The sequence below is a fragment of the Tinamus guttatus genome, unplaced genomic scaffold (assembly GCF_059628265.1).
Source record: "Tinamus guttatus ecotype Peru unplaced genomic scaffold, ASM5962826v1 Tinamus_guttatus_pri_ptg000104l, whole genome shotgun sequence".
NCBI classification, from domain to species: domain Eukaryota; kingdom Metazoa; phylum Chordata; class Aves; order Tinamiformes; family Tinamidae; genus Tinamus; species Tinamus guttatus.
In genome coordinates this window covers 4,334,845-4,357,449 of record NW_028288638.1, presented here as the reverse complement: position 1 = coordinate 4,357,449, position 22,605 = coordinate 4,334,845, and the positions used below count along the sequence as shown (strand labels likewise).

Genomic DNA, 22,605 nt, shown 5'->3' with positions numbered 1-22,605 from the left:
GATCTTTAAGTACTCTCTTGAGATCATAGAATCGTAGAATCATAGAATGCTTAAGGTTGGAAGGGACCTCTAGAGGTCATCTAGTGCAACCCCCTGCACACGCAGGGTCACCTAGAGCACGTGGCACAGGACTGCGTCCAAGCGGGTTTTGAAGATCTCCAGAGAAGGAGACTCCACAACCTCCCTGGGCAGCCTGTTCCAGTGCTCTGTCACCCTCACTGTTAAGAAATTTTTCCTTAAATTCCTGTGGAACTTTTCATGCTTCAGTTTCCGGCTGTTTCCTCTAGTTCTGTCGGTGGCCACCACTGAAAAGAGACCAGCACCATCCTCCTCACTGCCTCCCTTGAGGTACTTATAGACACTGATCAGGTCCCCTCTCAGCCTTCTCTTCTCCAGGCTGAACAGGCCCAGCTCCCTCAGCCTCTCCTCATAGGGCAGATGTTCCAGGCCCCTGATCATCCTTGTAGCCCTGCGCTGGACTCTCTCCAGCAGCTCCACATCCCTCTTGTACTGTGGAGCCCAGAACTGGACACAATACTCCAGATGTAGCCTCACCAGGGCAGAGTAGAGAGGCAGGATCACTTCCCTCGACCTGCTGGAGATGCTCTTCTTAACGCACTCCAGGATCCCATTGGTCTTCTTGGCCATGAGGACACACTGCTGCCTCATGGTCAACTTGTCGTCCACCATGACACCCAGCTCTTTCTCCGCAGAGCTGCCGTCCAGAAGGTTGATCTCCAGCCTGTCCTGGTGTCTGGGGTTATTCCTCCCCAGGTGCAGGACCTTGCACTTGGCCTTGTTGAATTTCATGAGGTTTCTCACTCCCGTCTTGTCCAGTCTGTCCAGGTCCCTCTGGATGGCAGCGCAGCCCTCTGGGGTATCAGCTACTCTTCCCAGTTTGGTAACATCAGCAAACTTGCTGAGGGAGCACTCTGTGCCTTCATCCAGGTCATTGATGAATAAATTGAACAGGACTGGACCAAGGACTGACCCCTGGGGGACACCACTAGCTACAGGCCTCCAACTAGACTCTGCACCGCTGATCACCACTCTCTGGGCCCTGCCATCCAGCCAGTTCCTAATCCACCTCACTGTCCACTCATCTATCCCACACTTCCGGAGCTTGCCCAGGAGGATGTTGTGAGGGACAGTGTCAAAAGCCTTGGTGAAGCCGAGATAGACGACATCCACCGTTCTCCCCTCATCTATCCAGCTGGTCATTCCATCATAGAATGAGAGATAGAGAGATGAGACAAAATGCTATTAAAGTTGGTGTGTAGTGGGTGTTCTTGCTTTCTGTGGGCATGTGTGGTTTGGCTTCTTTGATTTGTTTTACTATAACTTGTTTCACAACCACACAAACTGCAGGCATGGGGCAAAGGGCTGAGGCTTCAGGTCCTTTTTTATTCTTGCGGACCGTTCTGTTCCTTGCTGCCCCCACACAACTCTTTGGCTTTATATTTAAGGAGAGATGAATTAAGGAGAGATAAAAGCAGGGGTTTTTTTTCAGGGCTTTTTTCTCCTCCTCTCAGAAAAAATGCCTTAGTTAAATAAGCAGGCAGTATTTAATTTTTTTAATTTTCACTGAGCATTTTTTTGTTATACAGCCTTTTTTTTTTTGGTAGAAAGACAGAAGAGGAAGGGCTTATATCACAAGCTGAGAGGTTTTGTTTGTTGGTTTTATGCATCAATAAAATCAAGTTACAGGTGTCAAAGGACTTATTTCAGTGCTAAAATCCTTATGTTAAGATGTCAATTAAAGTTTTCCTGAAGAGGAAAGTTCCTCAGTTGAAAAAAAAAAGGCATTAAAAAAAGGCATTAAGAATCAGTATACATTCCCCAGAGGACAGAATATAAAACAACCTGTCAAGTAATCAAGGATAACCAAAGAGAATGTGTTAACTCCCTGATGCTTTTCTCTGTTCAGCATCAGGTGAATCCAAGTTCTCTACCACCTGACGGAGCCCTTTCCTATTAATTCCCTGCCTCTCTCTTTCCATGCCACTTTTATCAGTAGTAAAAAGCTTCACAAACTTGTGACTGAGAAAGATGTACACTGATTCTGCATTATTTTAAGGACAATACCAACTCTGTCCAGCCAGCAAAAACTGTCAAACACACACATACACAAGCTTGAAAAAGGCTATTCTTCAAAACATATTGAACTGTTAATGAGAATTAAGTTGTACTCAGCACTAGAAGTCAGTATTTCTTACGTGCCAGGAAGGGAGATCCAGCACATTCAGTCTGATGAGTCTACGAGTGAGCACTGATAATCCTTAATTCATAAGAGAAGGCAATGGTAATGTTTGATTAATTCAATAAACCTTTCCAAATCAGTTTTTGTGTGTTTTAGGTCAAAATACAAAAAGCGGTACAAGATACTTGCAGGGTCTGCATGTGTCAAGTACTCCAGAAGTCAGAAATTGCACCCTACACCAACAAAACACCGTAACACATATTTACAAGACCAAACTGCCCCAACATGAAGGTTCAGAAATAAACACCTAGGCAAGCAGACTTTTGAACAGAGTTTGCACTTTTTACCCCGAGAGAGCAATAACATGCTTCCCTGAATTACTAAAAAATGCTTAATAAGATCTGAATCAGGTATCTGGGAATCTTCAACAAACATCAAGACCAACATATATAGTAAAAGATCTGTATTAAGGTCTTCTGTTCTCACTTGAACAAATTGAATAGGCTTAGAATTGAATAGGAGAAAATATGGCATAAAAAACACAAGTTACTTTTGTCACAATATGATGAGAAAAGTATTTCTATTCTCAAGCTTAATTTGTTACAACTTTTATTTAGACATATCAAATGCACTATTTTTATTAAATGAGAATGTTTTGGAATATAAGACATGATTAGAAGGGAAAAACAAATTTTGCCTACCAGGTTAGAATCAAAGATACAACCTTCTAGTTATTTTTAAAAGCTGGTTAAAGAAAGCCTACGTTCATTAGAGTATGACCACTTACCTTTTTTCCTCCTGTTACAAATTGCTTGAAGTGAGATCTTACGAATTGAGGATGAACAGCAACAATCTGAGTATAAAGTAGGAGGTGGTGGATCGCGGGGGGGAAGGAAAAAAAGAGGATTATGATTGAAATGTAAGTTTGTACATGGCAGAGATGACTGCATCATGTTTAAACTAGACAACCCTTGGTCAAATATCAAATATCACAGCCAAATTCTGCCTCTAAAACAGACGCTGTTTCAGATGTCTCTCTTTTCCTTTTGTTTGTTTTTTTCAGCCCCACTGCCTTTTCCCAGAAAAAAAAAAAAAAAAAAAAGACTCCATATTGAGACACATGCACCTGACATTGAGAGTCATGTTACGCAGCTCAGCAAGCAACAGAATTAGGGCAGGACAGCACGAAAGGGCAGGTAGCAAGCTTGGATCGAGCAAATGGTCCTTGGTGCTGCCTAGACAACACGCGTGTCCCGGTAGCGTCATGCTATGATCTCTGGCACTGCCGAACAGCTTGGAATTGCTTCCTTTTCTTCCCTCCCACCCTGGCTCATCTGCTGGGCTCGGCATGTGCAATCACAGAGCCAAAGGCTTCGCGTGACACGTCGTGTGGGGGACACAGTTAAAACAGCCGCAAAGGCTCCCAGCGCTGGAGCCAACTGGGCTGTACCTGATGAGTGTGAAAACTTAATGAGGTTGTTCTTTTTTCTTCCTCCTCCCAATCCTCTCAAAAGGGCAGCAACAATATGAAGGATCCCAAACAGCAAATCAAAATAATTTGCAAACACCACCTTTTCCCCTAAGAAAAGTTGTTAAAAAAAACTTAGATCTTCCTATATACCTATTAGAGGTGCTTTTTAATAGTCTGAAAGGACCATTTAGGTAGAGCATAATTGAAGTTTTACCCTCACAAAGCGTACATGAGCATTGCTGCCCATTTTTTTCCACAGGATAGGTAGAACTGATATGAATTGGTTGCAAAATATTGACCTCAGATTTAGCAGAACCCTCAGAATTTGTATTGAAGAACTATAAAGAGAAATATGTTGAGACAGGTAACAGCTGAAAACAGGACAATTTCTCTTTCACTTTGCCTTTCCTATTTGAAAAACTCAATAATTCGTCTTACAAAACCTGGATCAGCTTTCTTCCAACCTAACAAGATCAAAAGTGTTTATATAGAGATAGATAACTATTTTCTAGTGACTTGAATAATATGACAAAGAAGCAATATTTGTCCCTCTTGTTTCGTTTCAATGCGGCCGTTCTGTTATTAAAGACGGTAACAACCCAATTACTATAGATTAGAACAAGCACTTACTTTAATAGGACAGTCAAATGTTTCATGAAACTCTTCTGCTGAATATAATCCAAACACCTGCACCTAAAGAAGTATGAAAATAAGAAAATAATTTACCTGATGACCAGTTGACAATTGAAAGGTCAATGTGATTTATGTACACGGAAAAAAAAAATACAAAAAAATCCTCATGTTTAACAATTTAAAGTGATTGAAACTTGTCTGGATTCTAGTATGGAAGATGTCTAAATATGTTCAGAAGTGCAAAAGTATTTAATTTTTTTTCCTTCCCAAACAGTGCAAGAACTAAGAGTTCCTTTTGCTTTAGGCCAATCAAATCTGTTTAACAGATACGAATCCAAGTAAGGTATGAGCAACACAGAAACATTTGGGAGAAGTAAATTAAAGGCTTTTCCTTTCCGAGAAGAAACTAGAAAGATTTTTTTTCCCTCCGAGCATTACAGAGCTGTATCAAGGAAGCTGCACGTAACATTTTACATAGAAAAAAGAAATTTGTGACAATAAAGCAAAACTAGCCTGAAAATCAAGCCCCATACTTTTCTTAGTGTCCTCTCCTTCTCCCAATGCATTTAGTACTTTTCATTCTGCTCCATGACCACTGGGAATGTCGGTCTTTGAAGAATCCTCCCTTTTCATTGATGCTGATGTCTCAGCACATTTAATAGTCAGTGATACAACTGTAACCATAGGCCATTGGAATATCTTTCTATCAGAACTAATCCCCCTGCAAGAAGGCTCAACATGAAATGTACGTTTTTACTGTCAAAAGAATTAACAGATTTTTAACTGCTTAATTACAAAAGATGTAACAAGGCATGAAGTGGAAGAAAATTTGTTAAGACTTCTTAGATGACCCTAGAAATAGGGCTGCTCAGTTTTTTTTTGTTAAGCACAACCCTCCTTTAGGCTCATGTATATTTGTGCCACATCAGCTATGCAATGGGAAGGAAAAGACAGCCCTGTACCCCATGGAGTACATCTGGAAAAGCTGCATTTGGCAACAAATCTGCTTTGGAAAGTTTTCACGCAGGTTTAATCATGCAGCCCTGTTTTCTGAGAAAGGTGAATGGCTAAATTCTGGTCTCTATGATCAAGAAAAGCTAAACACAAGACACACTCAACAAAGATGTGCAGAACAAAGCCAGGAAGTACCACGCCCCAGAATAAGTCTTGATGTCCCTGTGAAAAGATCAACTCTGATATCACTGGAAAAGGATCTGCAGAATTCAATATCTGGAGACATTGAGAAGCATCACAAAGCTGTGATTATGCAAGCCAACCAATGCAGTATATTTGAGTTGAGCCTGGCTGAAAGCCTAGAAAATCTTCCTTTCTACAGGATTTCTTTTTCTGGCTTTTTGTTTTAATCAAGCAAAACAGACATTGGCATAGTATATACAATGCAACAGACTAAAAATAAGAAGCAGAGGTTAAGAAAGGAGGAAAAAAAAGAAAAGTTAAAAAAACACACCCATAAAATCAAACTGCTCAAAACCAACAAAAAACTGCTTCTCAAATTAAAATAATCAAAATTAACATTAGCCACAGTTCTGCCAGTATTTCCAGAATACTGCTGGGGTGTAGCAATATGACGTTTCTTTAAGAGTTTGGGAACAAAATAGAGCCAGTTAATGGAAGAAGAAAAAACAACTCAGCATAAAATACATGTTATCATGTTTACTCTAGAGACACCATATAACAGTTTATTACTTCTTGATGTCTTTTACTCTACAGAGAGAAAGCGATTCTTCCGATATTACACAGCTGTATTGCATTTATCCATTTCTACTTTCTATCCTCACTCAGATCATGATCTTTTTAAGTATCTGGAGAAGGAGGTTATGACAGGAGTCCATTATATTTTGCCAGTTCTCTGATTTTAATTACCAAGTATCCAACACATCCACTGCATCTAGACTTTGTTGCTTCCCAGCTTCCATATTTGAAAGAGGCGCCAATTTTTTGGTGGTCACAACCTTAAGAGAACAAACACATTCTTTCCAAGAGTCACATTTTTTGAAATATGTGAAATCTAATACTTCATGGGTATTCTTAACAAGTACTATTATAGGCATGAAATATGATACTAAAATACACAAGAACAAATCTGTTCTTACACAAATGGTGTGAATTATGTTACTATTAGATAAAGACTTAATAATGACTTAGAGGAACTGAGAGTCAGACCCAGGTAATCACTCCCTAAAAAAAAACCCAAAATGTTCTATTTTTTTCTAGCATAAGCATCTCCTCCCATATGTCTTTATTTCAAAATCTAGCCATTTTCCCCAGCCAGTGGGCCACACTTGTCCAGTTACAGTTGGGCAAGCCATGTGCTTGTGCAGTTTTTGGCTTCTTCTCCTTCCATGCAGATGGTGACCAGTTGTAGAGTCCATTTATAAGGAACATCTTCCAAGAACCGACTTTGCACTAAAGCTGCAAGTGGTTGACAAAACCTCAGCTAGCCAAGTATGGTACAGTTACCAGGGGGACCAGGAGGACTGTCTGATGGCCTTGCAACCACTTGCACGACTGTTTCAATTTTTCACAATAAAAAAAGTGACATTGGAGCAAGCAAGCAGACACATGGGGTATGTGAATTTACCAGCCAGGTAAATGGCTACAGGTGCTACATTTTCTGGCCCAGATTTTTTGCCATTCTTATACTGAAGCACAATATACAAATAATTGTTTTCATCCATTTTTTTGTCTGGACTCTTTCACAGAGACACACCTCCCTGAGTCAAGTGGGAAAGTCTAACTTTTAAAACAACTAGGCCTTTCAAGTCTCCAGATGTAATTTTTAGTGTAAAATATGGTGAGGCAGCAATATCTCTAAACTTCAGAGATAAAAATATAATTAATAATGTACTTGTTATACTCCACTCGGTTTTGAATCCGTTCCTGTATCAAAAGCATTAAAAGTAGCCTGTTTTGGGGGGGAAAAAAAAAAAAAAGAGTTTAAACTACCTTGTCATGATCATCTATTGGTCCCACAATAGCTAGTTCGCTAGCTAAAGACAGAACTTGTAATTTAAAATAATAGTGTTTTGGCCTTTTCAAATACAGTCATGCCATAGGAAAGATATGGGGTTTTTTTGCACATTCCTAAAATCAATATACATTTTTAACATTAATATATTGTATGAAAAATTTGTGTGGCTTGCAGTCTCGCTGCAATGTATATATTTCAAGCCAGTAATCCACAGTCTCACATGTGGGCAACTTAAGAAGTACTTGTCCCCCCACCCCCTTTGGAAATCCAAACCAACCATGCTAGCTCAACATTTTTTATTACCTTACACAATTACTGATCCTTCCCTTATCTTGCTTAGACAATTATGTTACTCTTGCTGCATTTCTCACCAGCTGTAAAATTCTACAACCCACTTTGATAGGCACTAGTATCCCAATTACTGTGTCAAGATACTGACATCAAGATATCTTTGAGAAACAAAAGGCTTGAAAACATAAACTGGCTCTCTGCCTGCTGAGGAAAAAAAAAAAAAGATATGGCACCTTATTTTAGAAGGAATAAAAGCATATACATACGGTCTAAAGGAGCTGTTTTCCCATTTTGCTTACTGCAAGATCCAGTTTTAGTTTTAATTTATAGAACTTTTACTGATGGAATAGATACATTAGGATCGGCAACACCCACCCTTCCCCCAAGTCTGCTCTGTAAAAAATTTTCTACTCAGCGGGTCGGATGTATACTGAGAAATGATTTAAACGATTTTCAGTGCACTGCATTTGTCTATGAACATTATATTCAAAAATAAGCTTAAATATACCCTGTGCATTAGAATTTTCTCATTGTAAACCAACATTAGAAAAGACTGCCATCGACTTAAAAACAAAAAAGACATTCTTATAAGTGGAAAATCAATCACTAAAACCACTAAATGTCACAGCTCAACATTCCAGAGAAGCACTGATAATTGTTAGTTATACACTGCACAAATGATGTATGTCCTCAGTCAAGGAAGTAGGTGCCAGTTTTTTAGGAAACTGTACATATATTGATTTTACATTTTTTTAATGTGGCTGTTGTAAGACACTTTATTCTTCTGATAAACTATGATTGCTTATCAAAAGATTCTATAATTCAAGAGAAACATTCATAACGTGTGTAAAAATGAAAACCACCAGCCCACAGAAATCATGCCCACAAAATCCAATTTTGTGGATTTATAGCAGAAAAGCATTAAACTACTGTCTTGCTGGAACAGCAGACTAGTCACTGAAGTATAACAGGCACAGCAGTAATGATTAAGGTGACATGTCCTCCTGCCACAGCTGTTAATCAGCTTAATACCAGTTACATTATTGACATTCTTGTAATTACTTTTCCTACGGCACATTTGTGTAAAATATACTTGACTTAAATTTCGAGTATTCAAAGGTGAGCCCAGTCCCCAAAATGTATGGACAAAGTGGTGTTAAGCTCCACAGGTATCACAATTATCTGAAGTTGAATACTGAGGACTACTACTCTCTCATTAAATATATAAATGGGTTAGTTGTACCTTGCCATCTTCTGAGCACACACCCATGTGTTCTCCACTCTCATCCAGGCTGATCTGATTTATCTTGACTGGGCTCTACAAAAAGACAAAGGAAAAAAAAGATTTCAAATTGACATCAGCAATCATATGCTTTAACCTCACCTATCTTGAGATTTATGTATTAAATCTTGTACAATCTTTAGTTGCACAAATCTCCAAATATATACATATATATGTGTACAAAAGAACCAGATATTTCTGCAATATTGCCAAAACACAGCCTTCTTTCCAGTCTTTCAGCTAACCCAGAAACTGGATATTTTTTCTAGCAACTTGTTTCAAGGATTTGGAGCTGTTATTGAAGTGTCATGCTCCTAGAACTCAAGAGTTTGACCTGGGCACCACAGGAACCTCTCCCATTACCAAAACACAGCATCAAAACTAACTGAAAATTCTCTGGTTTGGTCTCACAGCAATACTGGTAACTATGTTTCTTCCAGCAAATCCCTTTTCTAGCTTTCATTTTTTGCCTCTAAGAGTACTTACAGAAGCTAGTATTAGCAAATAGTGTGGTGTAACACAAGTGTAGTCATTCTTAGGCAAACACTGATACAAGTTTCAAGGCTGCACCAGTTTAATAAATTTTAGTTTTCCCCATCCATTTAAGATATTCTTTTGGTTCTAACCTGCAGCGTTATATAGCATCTGTAACTATTTACTTCAGCCTAAGTATCTATCCTCACATTAGGCAGTGAGAACTAACTTCCAACATTATTTGAGCGATACCATGCATATTCTCCCACGAATTATATCGCCCATCCAATTATATTCAAGTACCAAGAACCTTCTTAACTACCATAAACCACTGTAAAAGATACCTCATCGTTTCAAGCATCATTGAAAGATCTTCACCCAAATAGATGTCTTGCATCTTTCAGAACAACATTTCAAACTCTCGTAAGATTTGGAATGGACAGCCCCACAAGATACACATCAGTTAATTGATTCTGAGCATGAGAAAAGAAGAGCTCCATTACACGTTCCTGTGAAAAGGAAGTGCCACTGGAGCAGTGCTGGAGGTCACATTAGATGCTACAAAACTGCATCAAAAATACTACACAGTTGGAGTTCACCACTTCAGGACTTATATAAAACACTGTCCAGATCAACAACCTGCTTTTCCCCGCAGATTCCAAGAAATAGCTAAGTTAGGAAAATACAGATTTCCTCATCTCTACCTTGGAAAGCAAACTGCCCTAATTACACTATCAATTCCTACAATTATTTTTTCTAATCACCATTGAACCATCACATCCTGCTCTGCAGCAGTTTGCCTGATGCAATGGGAATAGGTCACGACTTTTGGCAGTCCCTTTACCACTTTGCTGCTTCCCTGTGCGGAGGAGGCATCGCCCTTGGCCTCACATTGCCTTACTGCAAAATGCTGCAGGTCTTCCTGTTGCAGGTGCAGTCTGCCAAACCACCTTGCCTTGATTCATGTGCTCTGAAAAAAATTTAGTTAGCCACAGAGGAAACATGCTGACTCGCTGTGGTTTGAAATCAGAAACGAGCACATCGCCAACAGCACCGGCAGCTGGTCAGTCTGGGACCATCTTCATCTGCTCAGGTCATCTGTACTTGCTCATGGGAGACCACCTTGGTCGCTCTGCAACAGCAGCCCTGACTCCTGACAACTGCCAATACAGGGTATAAAGAAATATAGAGGAAGGGTCTCTTCAGCAGCAGGGGAGGACAAGAAGCCCACTAATGAGAACCTCTTTTGTGATCCCCTGGTGCACAGGCCACCCTCAACATGCTTCCCTGCACCACAGTATATTTTACCATCTGTAGTATTTCTTATAATTCAACTGTTGACTAACCAAGTTATTGGGGGTAGTAATCCATCATTTTATTCTCCCCACAGGAAAGTCTGCCCTCTTCTAGCACAACTGGACACTGATGCATTTGTGTGGCATCAGCTGATGCGTAGGGTGCAAGCCCATCAACGGGCCGGGGTGGTCAGGGCCGTCGTGGAAACTGCAGCTGCTAAGCGTTGTACACAGCTGGCTATGTCAAAGGGTGCAGGACATGGCAGGAAACTGTCTGTTGCCAGTCTCGCTTTCTGGAAGCTTCATAAAGATTACCAGCACGTACTTTTAATCATGCCTTACCTTCCCTGACTTTCTGAACTTTCGTTTTGCTCAAAGTGCAAGAGAAGAGTCAATTTGTCTTCTGCACGCTTTGTCTTCTTCCCTCCCCCTTTCCACCATTCCCTTGCACATGGGAAACATCTCCAGCCCCCCGAGAGGACAAGCAAAGATTTAGCTGAGGTCATGGTGAAAGGGGCATTTTTTTTTTTTTTTTAATCCTGGGTGATATCAAATTTAGTATTGACACAGCTTTCTCACAAAGGTTCTTCTCTTTATTACTTTGCAATTGGAATGGGGAAAGTCCATCCTAAGTAGCGTTGCTCTGACATAGGATCACATGTGAAGTTACAACATTCCTTTGGCCACCTTCTCATCTCTCCAGAGCCTGCATCTGCCATCAGCGTCCGTGTCCTCACGATGGTGCATCCATCAGCGGTGCCATGGGCCAGGCTGCTCCAAGGCTCTTGGCCACAGCAGAGCCTCGGGTGGAGAGAAACAAAATGAAGATGCTGGAGGATCGACAGCCCAATGCTCCAGGCCACGCTCTTCCAAGTTCGCTGGCAAACGGTTCTGACAAAGTTTGAGTCTTGTAAAACGAAGCGCATGAGGCAGGCAAGATAGGCTATCTATGGTATCATAGCACACAAGGGGAAGGCGAAGAGCAGAGTGATGGATTCATCTGCCTGCTGATGCCTGGAAGTCAGATGGCACAATTTGGAGACAAAAACGTGTAAATGTGCTCACCTAACCAAACGGTTCCTAGCAAGTCAAAACCTCCTTCCTGTACACAAGAAGGATGTGGGGGGAGGGAGAGGAAAAAAAGGGCCATTTAAATTTTTTTGGATAATGTACTCAAGACAATGCAAACATGGAAGAATTTTTTTATTTTTATTCTCCTCCAAAGCTCAAGTTGAATTGGTGCCGCTGGCTGCTAGATGCCTCTTTTGACAGGCCGTGGTGTTCAGGAAATGATGATAAACCCAGAACTTCAAAACAGCCAATCTGAGTATTGAAGTCTGAGTAACAATCAAGCCAGCCATTTCCAAAACTGTACACCTTAGAGTAACATCCAAAATTTGCATCTAAAACTGCCTAGAAAATCAGAAAAACAAAGATGATAAAAATAATGGTATGTATATTATCCGAAACAAAGTATTTCTTCAAGAATCAGTTAAAATCCATCTTTTAATATCAGTTATTTCATAAACATGCTGCTGAGCCAGTCAAAGCTACTTACTATTTCAGATTTAACTATATTTGTGCACTGCCAACAGCTTGTGGCTACCTAAGGAATTTCAGAGAAAAACAGGAGCACAGATAATATTGAGGGTTCCCTTCCCATGCTTTGCTGCCTTTTTCCCCTTGTTTTTTGTTATTGTTTATTTGTTTCCTCTATAAGGGTTATTAGCTCTGCCATGAAGTCACAACTGTCCTCCCTCGTTTTTCCCAAGCCATATTCCAGATGACACCTACAATAGCTTTTGCTTAATTCTCTATGCTTAAGAAAGAAAAGGGGGAGGAAAAAGTCCCTCCCTCCAACAGCCATAGGTTGACAAAGAACAAATTGCTCAAGATTAGAGATGACACATGCAGTCACCACCTCACCACAGTCTGAGGACTGATCACTCACAGTTATGACCAGAGTATGCTCTGGGGTTCACTCAATTGATTGTTATAAAGGTGCTTAGAAAAACTCTCCAGAGTTACAGGCATTTTAATCAAAAAGAAAAGTTACACAGTACTCTGAGTACAAATGTAAAATTTGAAACATATTATTCCATAGTTATTACTCAATGAATAAAGATAATCTAATCAAAAACCCTACACTATGAAACTGTGACCTCTTCATATAAAGTTTGCATATAATTATTCAATTAGCACTATGATGGATAACAATTGTTTTTTCCAATTTAGTCCAGGCACTAGACACAGATCAACCAACAAGAACGCACAACTTTGAAGGCACAGTTATACTTAGAATACTGTATAAATAATACTAACACAGTATTTTGAAAGCAATATAGTTCTATCCCAACAGTAAGGAGTATCCTGCTAGTTAGGGAGAAAAATATACTGAAACGATTAACCTGAGAAGAACATCAGAATTTTATAAAGTGTTGAACTTCCAGTAAAGAAGGAAAAAAAATGCATTCAGCTGAATTTCCATTAGCTGCAGTTTTATTTCTGATGGAGACATGTTTGGAATTCTGGACAACATAAGTAAGTTTGACTGCTCAAAATCAATAATGTCAAGCTGACATTATAGAACAAAAAAATGTTACCTTAATGGAAGAAAGAAAAGTTTAGGGAGAAGAAAAAAGCTAGCAGGCATCTTGCACATACAGATCTAAATACAGGCTTTTGCAAAGTATTAAAGAAAAAAAAATCCAGCATCTACCAACAAATGCACCTCATGTGATAATCAATTACCTAATGTAAAACGCTTGAAATAAACGCACTTAGTATGGATTATGTCAGCTCTTCAATTAGGAGTAAATTCACGGCCACTCAGAAAGCTTCTTTTAATTGTGTTCTTTGTGGCAACTCCTTCTCCCCTGACACTCATCATCAACCCACCTTATGCTATCAGTTCCCCCAATGGTGAACCTGAGAAATCAATCTGCTAATGTATAATTTGTAAAGCTTCTCTGACTAACAAATGGATAATTGATTCTTGCACAAATGCTGCATCCCAATGGGTATGAACTGGAAAGAACAAGAAACATAAGACTGGATTTCACTCCAAGTCTTTGAAAAATGCAGTATTTACAGGGCAGGAATCTAAATGTTTTAATAGCTGCCTGTGACTTCATGCCTTTTAGCCATGGTTAGCAGGCAAGCAGCACACACATTAGGAGTGTGAAAAGCAAAGCAGTGTTCGATCATACTTACAGCAAAGCTCATTTTACTTCAAGAGATTCCCACCACTAATACAACCCACTTGAATAGCACTTTCATAGAATCATAGAATCATAGAATTCACACACTTTCATCCATTCTGTAAGGACAGTTTTCCTAAACTTTTCCTGAATTAATCCAAACATAATCTGTGTCAAGCTCTGGTATCACATATATACCCCAAGACAAAAACCAGCCATAGCACTTTCTGCTACATTATGTAATTATCATTCTAGATTTATAGAACTGCTGTACAGCCACTCTTCATACTAGGGACAAACTATATGTATGTAGCCTTTGAATTGAAACCAAAAAATGGAAAAAATCTCCTACAAGTGCCTATTCTTCATTTATTCATGTGCTTCCACCTCCATGATTTTCACACAAACAAGCACATGTAACTTCCTTCGGCGTACAGCAGTACAACTAATCAACCCACTTAAAATGTTAATGTATTGGAACAAGGACCTTCATTTCTCCATTTGTGTTGTTTCCACCACGGTGAAGGTCTACAAGCCTGAAACATCAGTTTACAAGCACAAACTACCTCATCTACTGTCGTGGCATTAAACCAAGGTCTTTTGACGATACAAACCTCACTTGCTCTCTCACCTCATCTCCAACTCTCTGGCTTCTACTCGACTAAATTAGAGGTTTTGCATCACCAGCAATGAATTATGCGAAAGAGACAATTTGAGTCTTTAAGACTCAAAAAAAAAACCCAACCAAAACCAAAACTAAACACCAAAGCAAGTATTGCATATCCAGGAGTGGTATTGAATAACAGCACCCAAAGATGCCTTTTCTAACCAGGAAAGAGAACCTTAACACTTTTATAAGAAACAATTTTACTAACTTGCCAAAATAGGAGTTTTCTATTTTTCTAAGGAATTCGTACTTTGGAAAGTGATAGGTGGTTACAATAAATGAAGCAAATGGTTAAATGTTCTCTCTCTCTCAAAAAAAGGCAATGGCTAAGCACACAGATCATGCGCTGTATGTCCTGTCTTCTCTGGGTTCAGCATACGGACGCCTTGAACGCCTCTTGTTTTGAGGAGTTTTCTTTATAAGGAGGAAATTGCAGCAATGCACTTTATATGCCTCAGATACCACAGTGCTGGGCTGGCTTTGGCATCATTGTGGAGTTCTACTGACACAGGAAAGGGAAAACAACTCAGGAGAGCAAATGATGCCATCTCATTATTCAATGAGAATAATGAGATGGCAATTTCATTTTAACTTGGAAAGCACATATATAGCCATGTGCATACGCATGCCAACTTCAGAAACAATATAGTAACACAAAGGCTTCAACCGAAAAAAGCAGCTCTAAAAGCTACAAAACAAGCCTCTCACCACTACCTAAAACAGAAACAGTATATGCTGAATTTACAGCGCTTCAATGTTCATTTGATGAAAATGTACTAATATCCAAAGGAAAGCGGAGGTTTTGTTCAATAATATAGGTAGTCAAATTCTGATAAAGAAGTGAGGATTCCTGCTGCAGTCCTTTTCTTATAACACTCTTGAATCTGTCACTTTCTGAATGAAAAATGGGAGATCATGTGGGTTAGAAGAAAAGGGAGAAGGAAAAGCTGGGGAGAGTGACAAGGTCTGGGATATGGAAAAATAACAACATTAACTTTTATTTCATCTGCAAGAAGGCAGAAAAAAGAAAAATCTCAAAAGCCTGTCTAAATCTAAGGCAATACAAGGACAAGGATCCTCTCATATATGTTACGAGAAAGTGAGAAAGACAAAAGCCTACAGTGATTTTGGTATTTTTCACATCAATGAATCCCTTAATCTTGTTTGTCAACTACAGGGACTAAGAAGAAAAAAAAATTAACAAGGAATCTCCCTAAAGCTGGAGTTGCTGCTAGATAATCAGAATGTTTGTTAGGAGTGATAAAACTACTATTTAAAAATAATCTATATTGAAAGCCATTTCCAAGCAGAGCTTAACTGTAAGCTAATTTATCACAGATCCAAAGTAGAACATCTTACCTGTTAGATCACCGGAGAGCTAAGGATATATCCACCCAAAAGCCCTGCACCATAGAAAAGAAACTGGTTTCTCTAACTGCTTTCACTGCTAGACTGCTCCCCAAGCACAGTTAGCAGGGCAACATCAACTTGGAACACTAACTTTCCATACAGGCTACCGAACCGCCATTTGGGTTTGGAGAACAAGCCACAAAAACATGCCTAAACTTCTGAGGACAAATTCCATCAGGGCAATTTCATAGGTTGTTGTTGTGGAGTAAGCACGCTCATGTCATCAGTGTATTTAACAGGATTTTGTAATATTTCACCCTCAAGAGGGGAAAGTGTGAGATTTTCTCCACCTCTTGATAAAACATTACTCAGTCAAGTGACTGAAGAAAGAGTCCAAGCAAGTCATATAGTGTACTTTGTTGTCAGGACAGTTTTTTCGTTTTTAAGTGATTATTTTATTGGCATTTTGACAAGACAATTTTTGAACAAGCAACAAGACTCTTCTCAGAGGCCATTCACTGTTCTTCCAACACCATTTTCAGGCAAGGCTGCACAAGAAGCCATGATTATCCACTATCACCCTCCCTGACTTAAGACAGGAGAGCAGGCATGCCCACATGGATCCTAGGATTCCTGATTCTCCATATATTCTATTACAAAGCTATTCTTTTCTCCACAAACCCATAATCTTCCCCCTTTTATCAGCTCCTGAAAAAAAAAAAGGCTAAAAATGGCTACTTTTTAATGCAAGTTTATCAGCCATTATACTATGAAAGATGGTCTCCATCCACCGGCCACTGAAATCAGCCTCTGTCCAGCTAACTGAATCAGACAGAAAAAAAAAATGCTGTGTAGGAAGGAACTTCCTTTCCTGGCTGAAGATATAACTAGTCATATTCTTGGCATAGTTAAACATTACACTGGGTGGTCAAAGCTGAAGTTCATCCAACAGCTAAAAGTGAAGTGCCATTTTCCACATGAAAATCCATCTAGCAATACCTGTATAGCTTGGCATCAAATAAAAGCCACATCAAGAATAAATGTTTTCTGCTTACCGAAAGCATCTACTTGCTTTGGACACCAACTCTGGAACTTCCTTTATTTGCAATTCTATCACTTCAGAAAGTCTCAGAAAACCTGGCAGAATGGATCCCCAGTAATCAACTTCAGGTTTCTCATTCTTAAGAGGATCTTAACCCATATTTGCAAATCAGAAAAAGGGGCTGAGAGAGCACTCGCATGAGTGGAAAGTATGAATCATAAAGTGTACTGTAACTTACTGTAAATGGCATATCATAAGCATATGCATCCCCACTGCAATAGTGAGATGAAGAGAGCTAGATGGAAAGATGCCTTGATCCTCTGTAGCTTGCCCAAACAAGCCATTGTAGACATTCCTGCTTATAATAGGCTTTATTTAGTGTAGGTAAAAATAAAAGCCACATTCTTTGGTCTTTAAGCTGCTCTCATTTCAGAGCTCCTGCCTTCATAACTACCAAGGCCTGCAGCACCTACAGACTCCCGCCATCAGCCAGCTCAGGTTTACATTTTGGAAGCTTCCACCACAAACACACCCCTTTCTGAAATCTCTTACACTCTTATTTCTGTGTCACAGGGCCCTGAGTGGAACTAGCTTCCTACAGCAGCATCAGAGTGGGGCAGTCAGCTTAGAAGGAGCTACTTTTGTTAAAAGCTACTCTTAGGATACTAACACCCAAGAGAATGGTCAAATTTGGAATGTCCACCATCCAAGCAACTGCTATACGCCCTGTCACATCTTTTAAAAGAAATAAATTCCATACTGTAGAGGGTGATCTTTATTAGATTTACCAAGTCCATTATCAACAATATCTTACCTCCTACGGGAAAAAAAAGACTTAGTTTTGCCTTCATGTTTTGTTTATCATATTATGGCCCTTTTATGTCACTCCATATTTTTAATAGCACAGCATTTTTATTGTTAATGGAAACAAAGGGCTGTAGCTCTATCATTAATGTCATCTTATATAAAAGACAATGTCCTCCAGAATTCAGTTGTTTTGGACTTTCTAACTAGGAAAACGTTTTCTAATGCAAATAATATTTTATTAATGCCAAAACTCTGAATAATTCTGACAAGCTAACTGCTATTATTTGGTATATGTGCATGCAAGTGCACATATATATGTGCATGCCTGCCTTTGGTACACAGAAAAATTGCATCCAGATACAAGATGTCATTTAAACAAAAGGAAATCAGTTCTAAGAATCAGCAGTATACTAGATCCTTAGGAAACAATCCTTTCCAAATCCTCCCTATGCTTTAAAGGCTGTTAGGATTTAGAAAACATCTGTGTTATAAGTCTTTCTTCTGATAAAAAGCTTCATCAACACTATCTACTAGCTGTTTCACTGCTGCTAATAAAAACACAGCAGCCACTTGGCCCAGCGGTTCAGCTGTACATCAGCAAAGAGCATTTAGAGTGGGTGCGAGACAGATGCAGCATAATATACTTCTGAGACGACTGGAAAAAAAAAGGGCAAAAAACAACTAATGCCTGGACACATGGTCTTGTGCCAATCACCATCACCTGGCTCCTCACAGGGGAGGGACATCCACCATGGTTGCGAGTCAGTGCTTGTTCAAAACAAGCAGTAGAAGACAGAGAAATGTAGAAGCACCTACTCTTTTCAAAGAATAAGCATCTGGAAGGCACGGAAAAGCAAGCATATATTACTTCTTATCTGAAATGTGCTGGGAGGTTTGGGTGGTTTTTGTTTCTCATGATTCTCTAGGAAGTATTTAAGCTAAAGCATTGCACCACCCTGGACAGGCACTCACCTATATCAGGATCTTAATTTTTTCTTTCTGTTTTGGAGCCTGCATTCACTGCACACAGTCTCTGCACCATGCCTAGTCTTGTGCCAAACATGAGATTTGTTAACAGGCACACTTAACACCCTGCAAATAGTAACACTGAGCTACCCAGATCTTTATTCTAAATTCTGTTGCTTCATTTCATTTTACCACTAAGTTTTTCACAGTGTGACACTGACAACTCAAGTGATGCAGTTAAAGTAATAAACAGTGAATTTTAAGTAGCCTGTCAAAACAAGTGACACCTATATCATCTTAGTCTTATAACTCTCATGCGAAGTTCCATTCAGACTAACTTCTTCATTATACAATCAAATGCTAAAAGTTACCTTCCCCACTGAAAGATGCTACATTATCTCTCAGAGCACATAGCGGGACCCGCATCATTTCCAGCAACAACATTTAGTGCACAACAGCTGCTCTTCATTAGAAAAGCTGCTTTTCTTGTTAGCAATTAAACCTTTTCAAACTGTGTCAAGGCGAGAGAAACCTCCAACACATTTGCTTGCAACTTGATGAGGTATCAGCAACACGAGCTGGCCATTGCCTTCAAGCAAGCCACACACTTGCTGGGAAGGTGGACGTGTTGTAACTTTAATGGGCCTGAGGGCAATTACACCACAATGGAAACCACTTCTCTTTGAATTTTCAAGGTAGTAGGGATGACCTAGTGACTTTTGGTTTTCTGCCATTTCCATTAAAATTCTATAAAGAAATGTTTAATACTACATAATGTGAGATAGAAAAGAAAAAAACAGAAGTACCGACCTAGAAAAACCTAGAATAAAAAGCAAGATTTAGTTTCACGCTATTTCAGAAATTCTACCAGCCTTGAATAGCCCCAGAAATGTTGCATGTTAAACCTTGAATTTCTTCCTGATAAGAGAAACTTTAAAACATTACTTACATTTGTTTTCTACACTGATGCATCACCTCACCTCTGAAGCATCGAGCAATTAAACCCCTCCTATTTGTACAATACATTACACTTCCCCTACTCGGACTGACATTTGCACAAGCCAAAACTTCTTGCCATTTGTGCTCTCAGCTTGCTGTTTATTAGAAGACCCCAAAATGGGGGCAGCAGGTTTTCTTGCCCTTTGAAAGGTTTTTGATTTGTTACTTAACTAAATATGTTTGTATAGCTTTCATCATAGCTACAAGTCCTTAATCCACAAGATGTCACCTGAAGCAATAATTATATTAATAAATAGCAGACAGTCTAGAAGAAAAGAAAGATGGGGAGACATTTGGAATTAGCATGCTGTGAATCAGTCCTGCATCATCCTTTGTCAGTAGAGTTAGCAGGCTTTTTTTGTTGTTGCCTTTTAGTAATAATTTTCAGTGCATTTGACACATTTCATCTCACTCAATCCACTGAATCCTAATGCAGGAGAACAGCAGTTTGTCAAACACGTATTATCTGAGGATGCATATCAGTTAATCTCAGGCATCCTGACACTGTTGAAGACAGCCGCACTGGTGCAAGCTGAAAAGGTGCTTGGCGAGGACGAGAGGGATCATGTGAGAGCAGAAGTGTGGTCACTGAGATGCCAGCAACACCCAAGGCCAAAGCCCCACAACTCCTGTCCCAGCCTACCCTTTCGGTGAAGGCAGAGCTTGCAAACCTGCAGAGACCAGTGGTCCATGTGGCCCAGTATCCAACATCAGATGTTTTAAGAGCAAGATGAAAAAACACTCTGTTCTGGAAATCTTTTCCAGCTGCCAAAGTTAGTCTCACAAGCCTATGTGAAGCTTTCCAGGGCATGAAGGAGAGCGAGTGATTAAGCCTTTGCCGCACTAGGGAATATCTGTGACTAGGCATACCCATGTTACTTCACTTCTCAGCACATTACATGATAAAGTACTAAAAAGACTAAAACAAAACATCCTAAAGCAAAACTGTAAAAAATGAAATTTCTAGGGCTGCCAGGCTAGTGTTTCTTGTAAAAACCATGACACAAAAAGAAATCTTTACTTTGTAGCAGGTATAGTTTGGAAAAGAGATAACCAAGTAATAAAATCTGTAGAGGAGACAGGGCCAACCTTAAATTTACCATAAGAAACCACCCTTCTAGCAACCACTGCTAGGACTTTTTATTTAAGAAAAGCAAACAAAAGAACAGGAGATTTTGGTGGGTATAAAGAGGATGGAGGGATTTTCTTTTATAGTCTTTAGTAGACAACAGGTCCTGTTATGTCTTGCTCTGTGCCTAGGCAGTGCCCGAAGGCTTTATACAAGGATGAGGATTTCACCTTTATGGATCTACGTGGGAGAACAGGGCCTTACCTGTCACTGATCACATACCTAGCAAAAAAAATGTCAGTTCTACAACTGAACCCTTCCAAGCACCTGACATGGAATAGAACAAACACAAATCTAAGACATTTAATGCCTGAACTCAATAGAAAACCTCTATTTCATTTTAAGGGTTTTTTAGTCAGTTGTCCTCTTCATCTCTGCAGTAAAGAATTTGGGTAAATTTTAATCTGATCTTCCCCAAATAGATTACTCTGTGGAGCAAAATAATTGTTTTTAGCAAGTAGCATACATACATAGTAATAAGAACTGTAGAAGAGCCACTGCAAGCGTTTCTGATGAACACACAGTAGTGTGTTCAAAGTAGTAAGAGAACATCATCAGCTTGACTTTCACAAATACCCAGTAAGGTCATTTTCAATCTGAACATTGCTATATATGAAATTTCCTCCAAAGGTTGTTTGTAGGAGGCTGGGTTTTGGCTGAGAGTTTTTCTCCTCCTTGCACAACAACTGTGTAATTAGATTTTTCAAAAATATAAACAAAACCTTTCACCCCTCACATGCAGCTAGCTGCGTCAGCTTTAGAACATACGTTCTCTTTGCAAACATGCCAACATCTTGTGATGGATACTCAGACAAGTGCTGACACTGCTATGAAAAAATGATGCCTGGCCACTAGGTTTTGTGACAATGCCAGAGATGCGAGGGAAAAGGCAAAAAAAAAAAAAAAATTCTCAGGCTCCACAATTAAAAGCAGTATTTAGTACTCTAGAACACAATTAAAAGCAGTATTTAAAAAAAAAATTCTCAGGCTCCACAATTAAAAGCAGTATTTAGTACTCTAGAACACAATTAAAAGCAGTATTTAGTACTCTAGAACTGAGCTTTAAGTTTACCCTTTCATTTATCCTCTAATACCAGGAACCACAATAAGAAAAAAAGTCTGCCTTTTTTCCTTCAATCAATACAACCCCTTAAGAGTTCAAGCTTCAAAACATTCACATAAAATATTAGTGTTATATATTTGTAGTAGATAAACTGAACCAGCAAGGCAATCAATCAATTTTCAATTACTTGTGGCAACTAGATAAGATGATAGTACATACACTAACAATTGACAACAGTCACCTAATGAACAGGCTTATACCTTATGGAAGTCATGACCCTCTAGAGCACAAAATTAATAATAGCCTTTTATAATCATAAATATGTATTTCCTATTCTGTCTTCATGATCCAGGTTTATTATATGTAATCTGAGACGAGTTCATCACAAAACCATTCAGTACCATTTCTTTTTCCAAGGACTATACATTGTCTCTTGCATCACAGGGAAGGAACTCATGAAATGCATTAGTAAGATTTTAGGTATAGCAAGAGCATAAATTTATTTATTACTTAGTACATCACAGTGTTTTTACATCCTAGTAGATTTATTTGAAATAGTGCCATACTTACAACATCAAACTTCTGCGTGATGTTCCCTTGGACATCAAGTAAATAAACCTTGCCATAATGGGTTCCCAGTGCCAAAAACTGTAAAAGAAACAAACAGTTAAACACAAAACACCACAACCAAAACAACAGCAACATTAAGTGATGTTTACCAGATTAACAACAACAGCAACTCCA

General features: G+C 39.2%; 1 protein-coding gene across 1 annotated transcript in view; it reads right to left on the bottom strand.

The window, feature by feature from the left end:
- VPS41 (VPS41 subunit of HOPS complex) overlaps positions 1-22,605 on the bottom strand; it is a 94,752-nt gene that overhangs the window by 52,111 nt on the left and 20,036 nt on the right. The window contains exons 4-7 of the mRNA XM_088520862.1: positions 22,432-22,509; positions 8,831-8,905; positions 4,302-4,364; positions 2,988-3,053 (exon numbers count right to left, since the gene is read on the bottom strand). Of these exons, the coding sequence (XP_088376988.1) occupies positions 2,988-3,053; positions 4,302-4,364; positions 8,831-8,905; positions 22,432-22,509 (282 nt within the window). The remainder of the gene's footprint in view (positions 1-2,987; positions 3,054-4,301; positions 4,365-8,830; positions 8,906-22,431; positions 22,510-22,605) is intronic.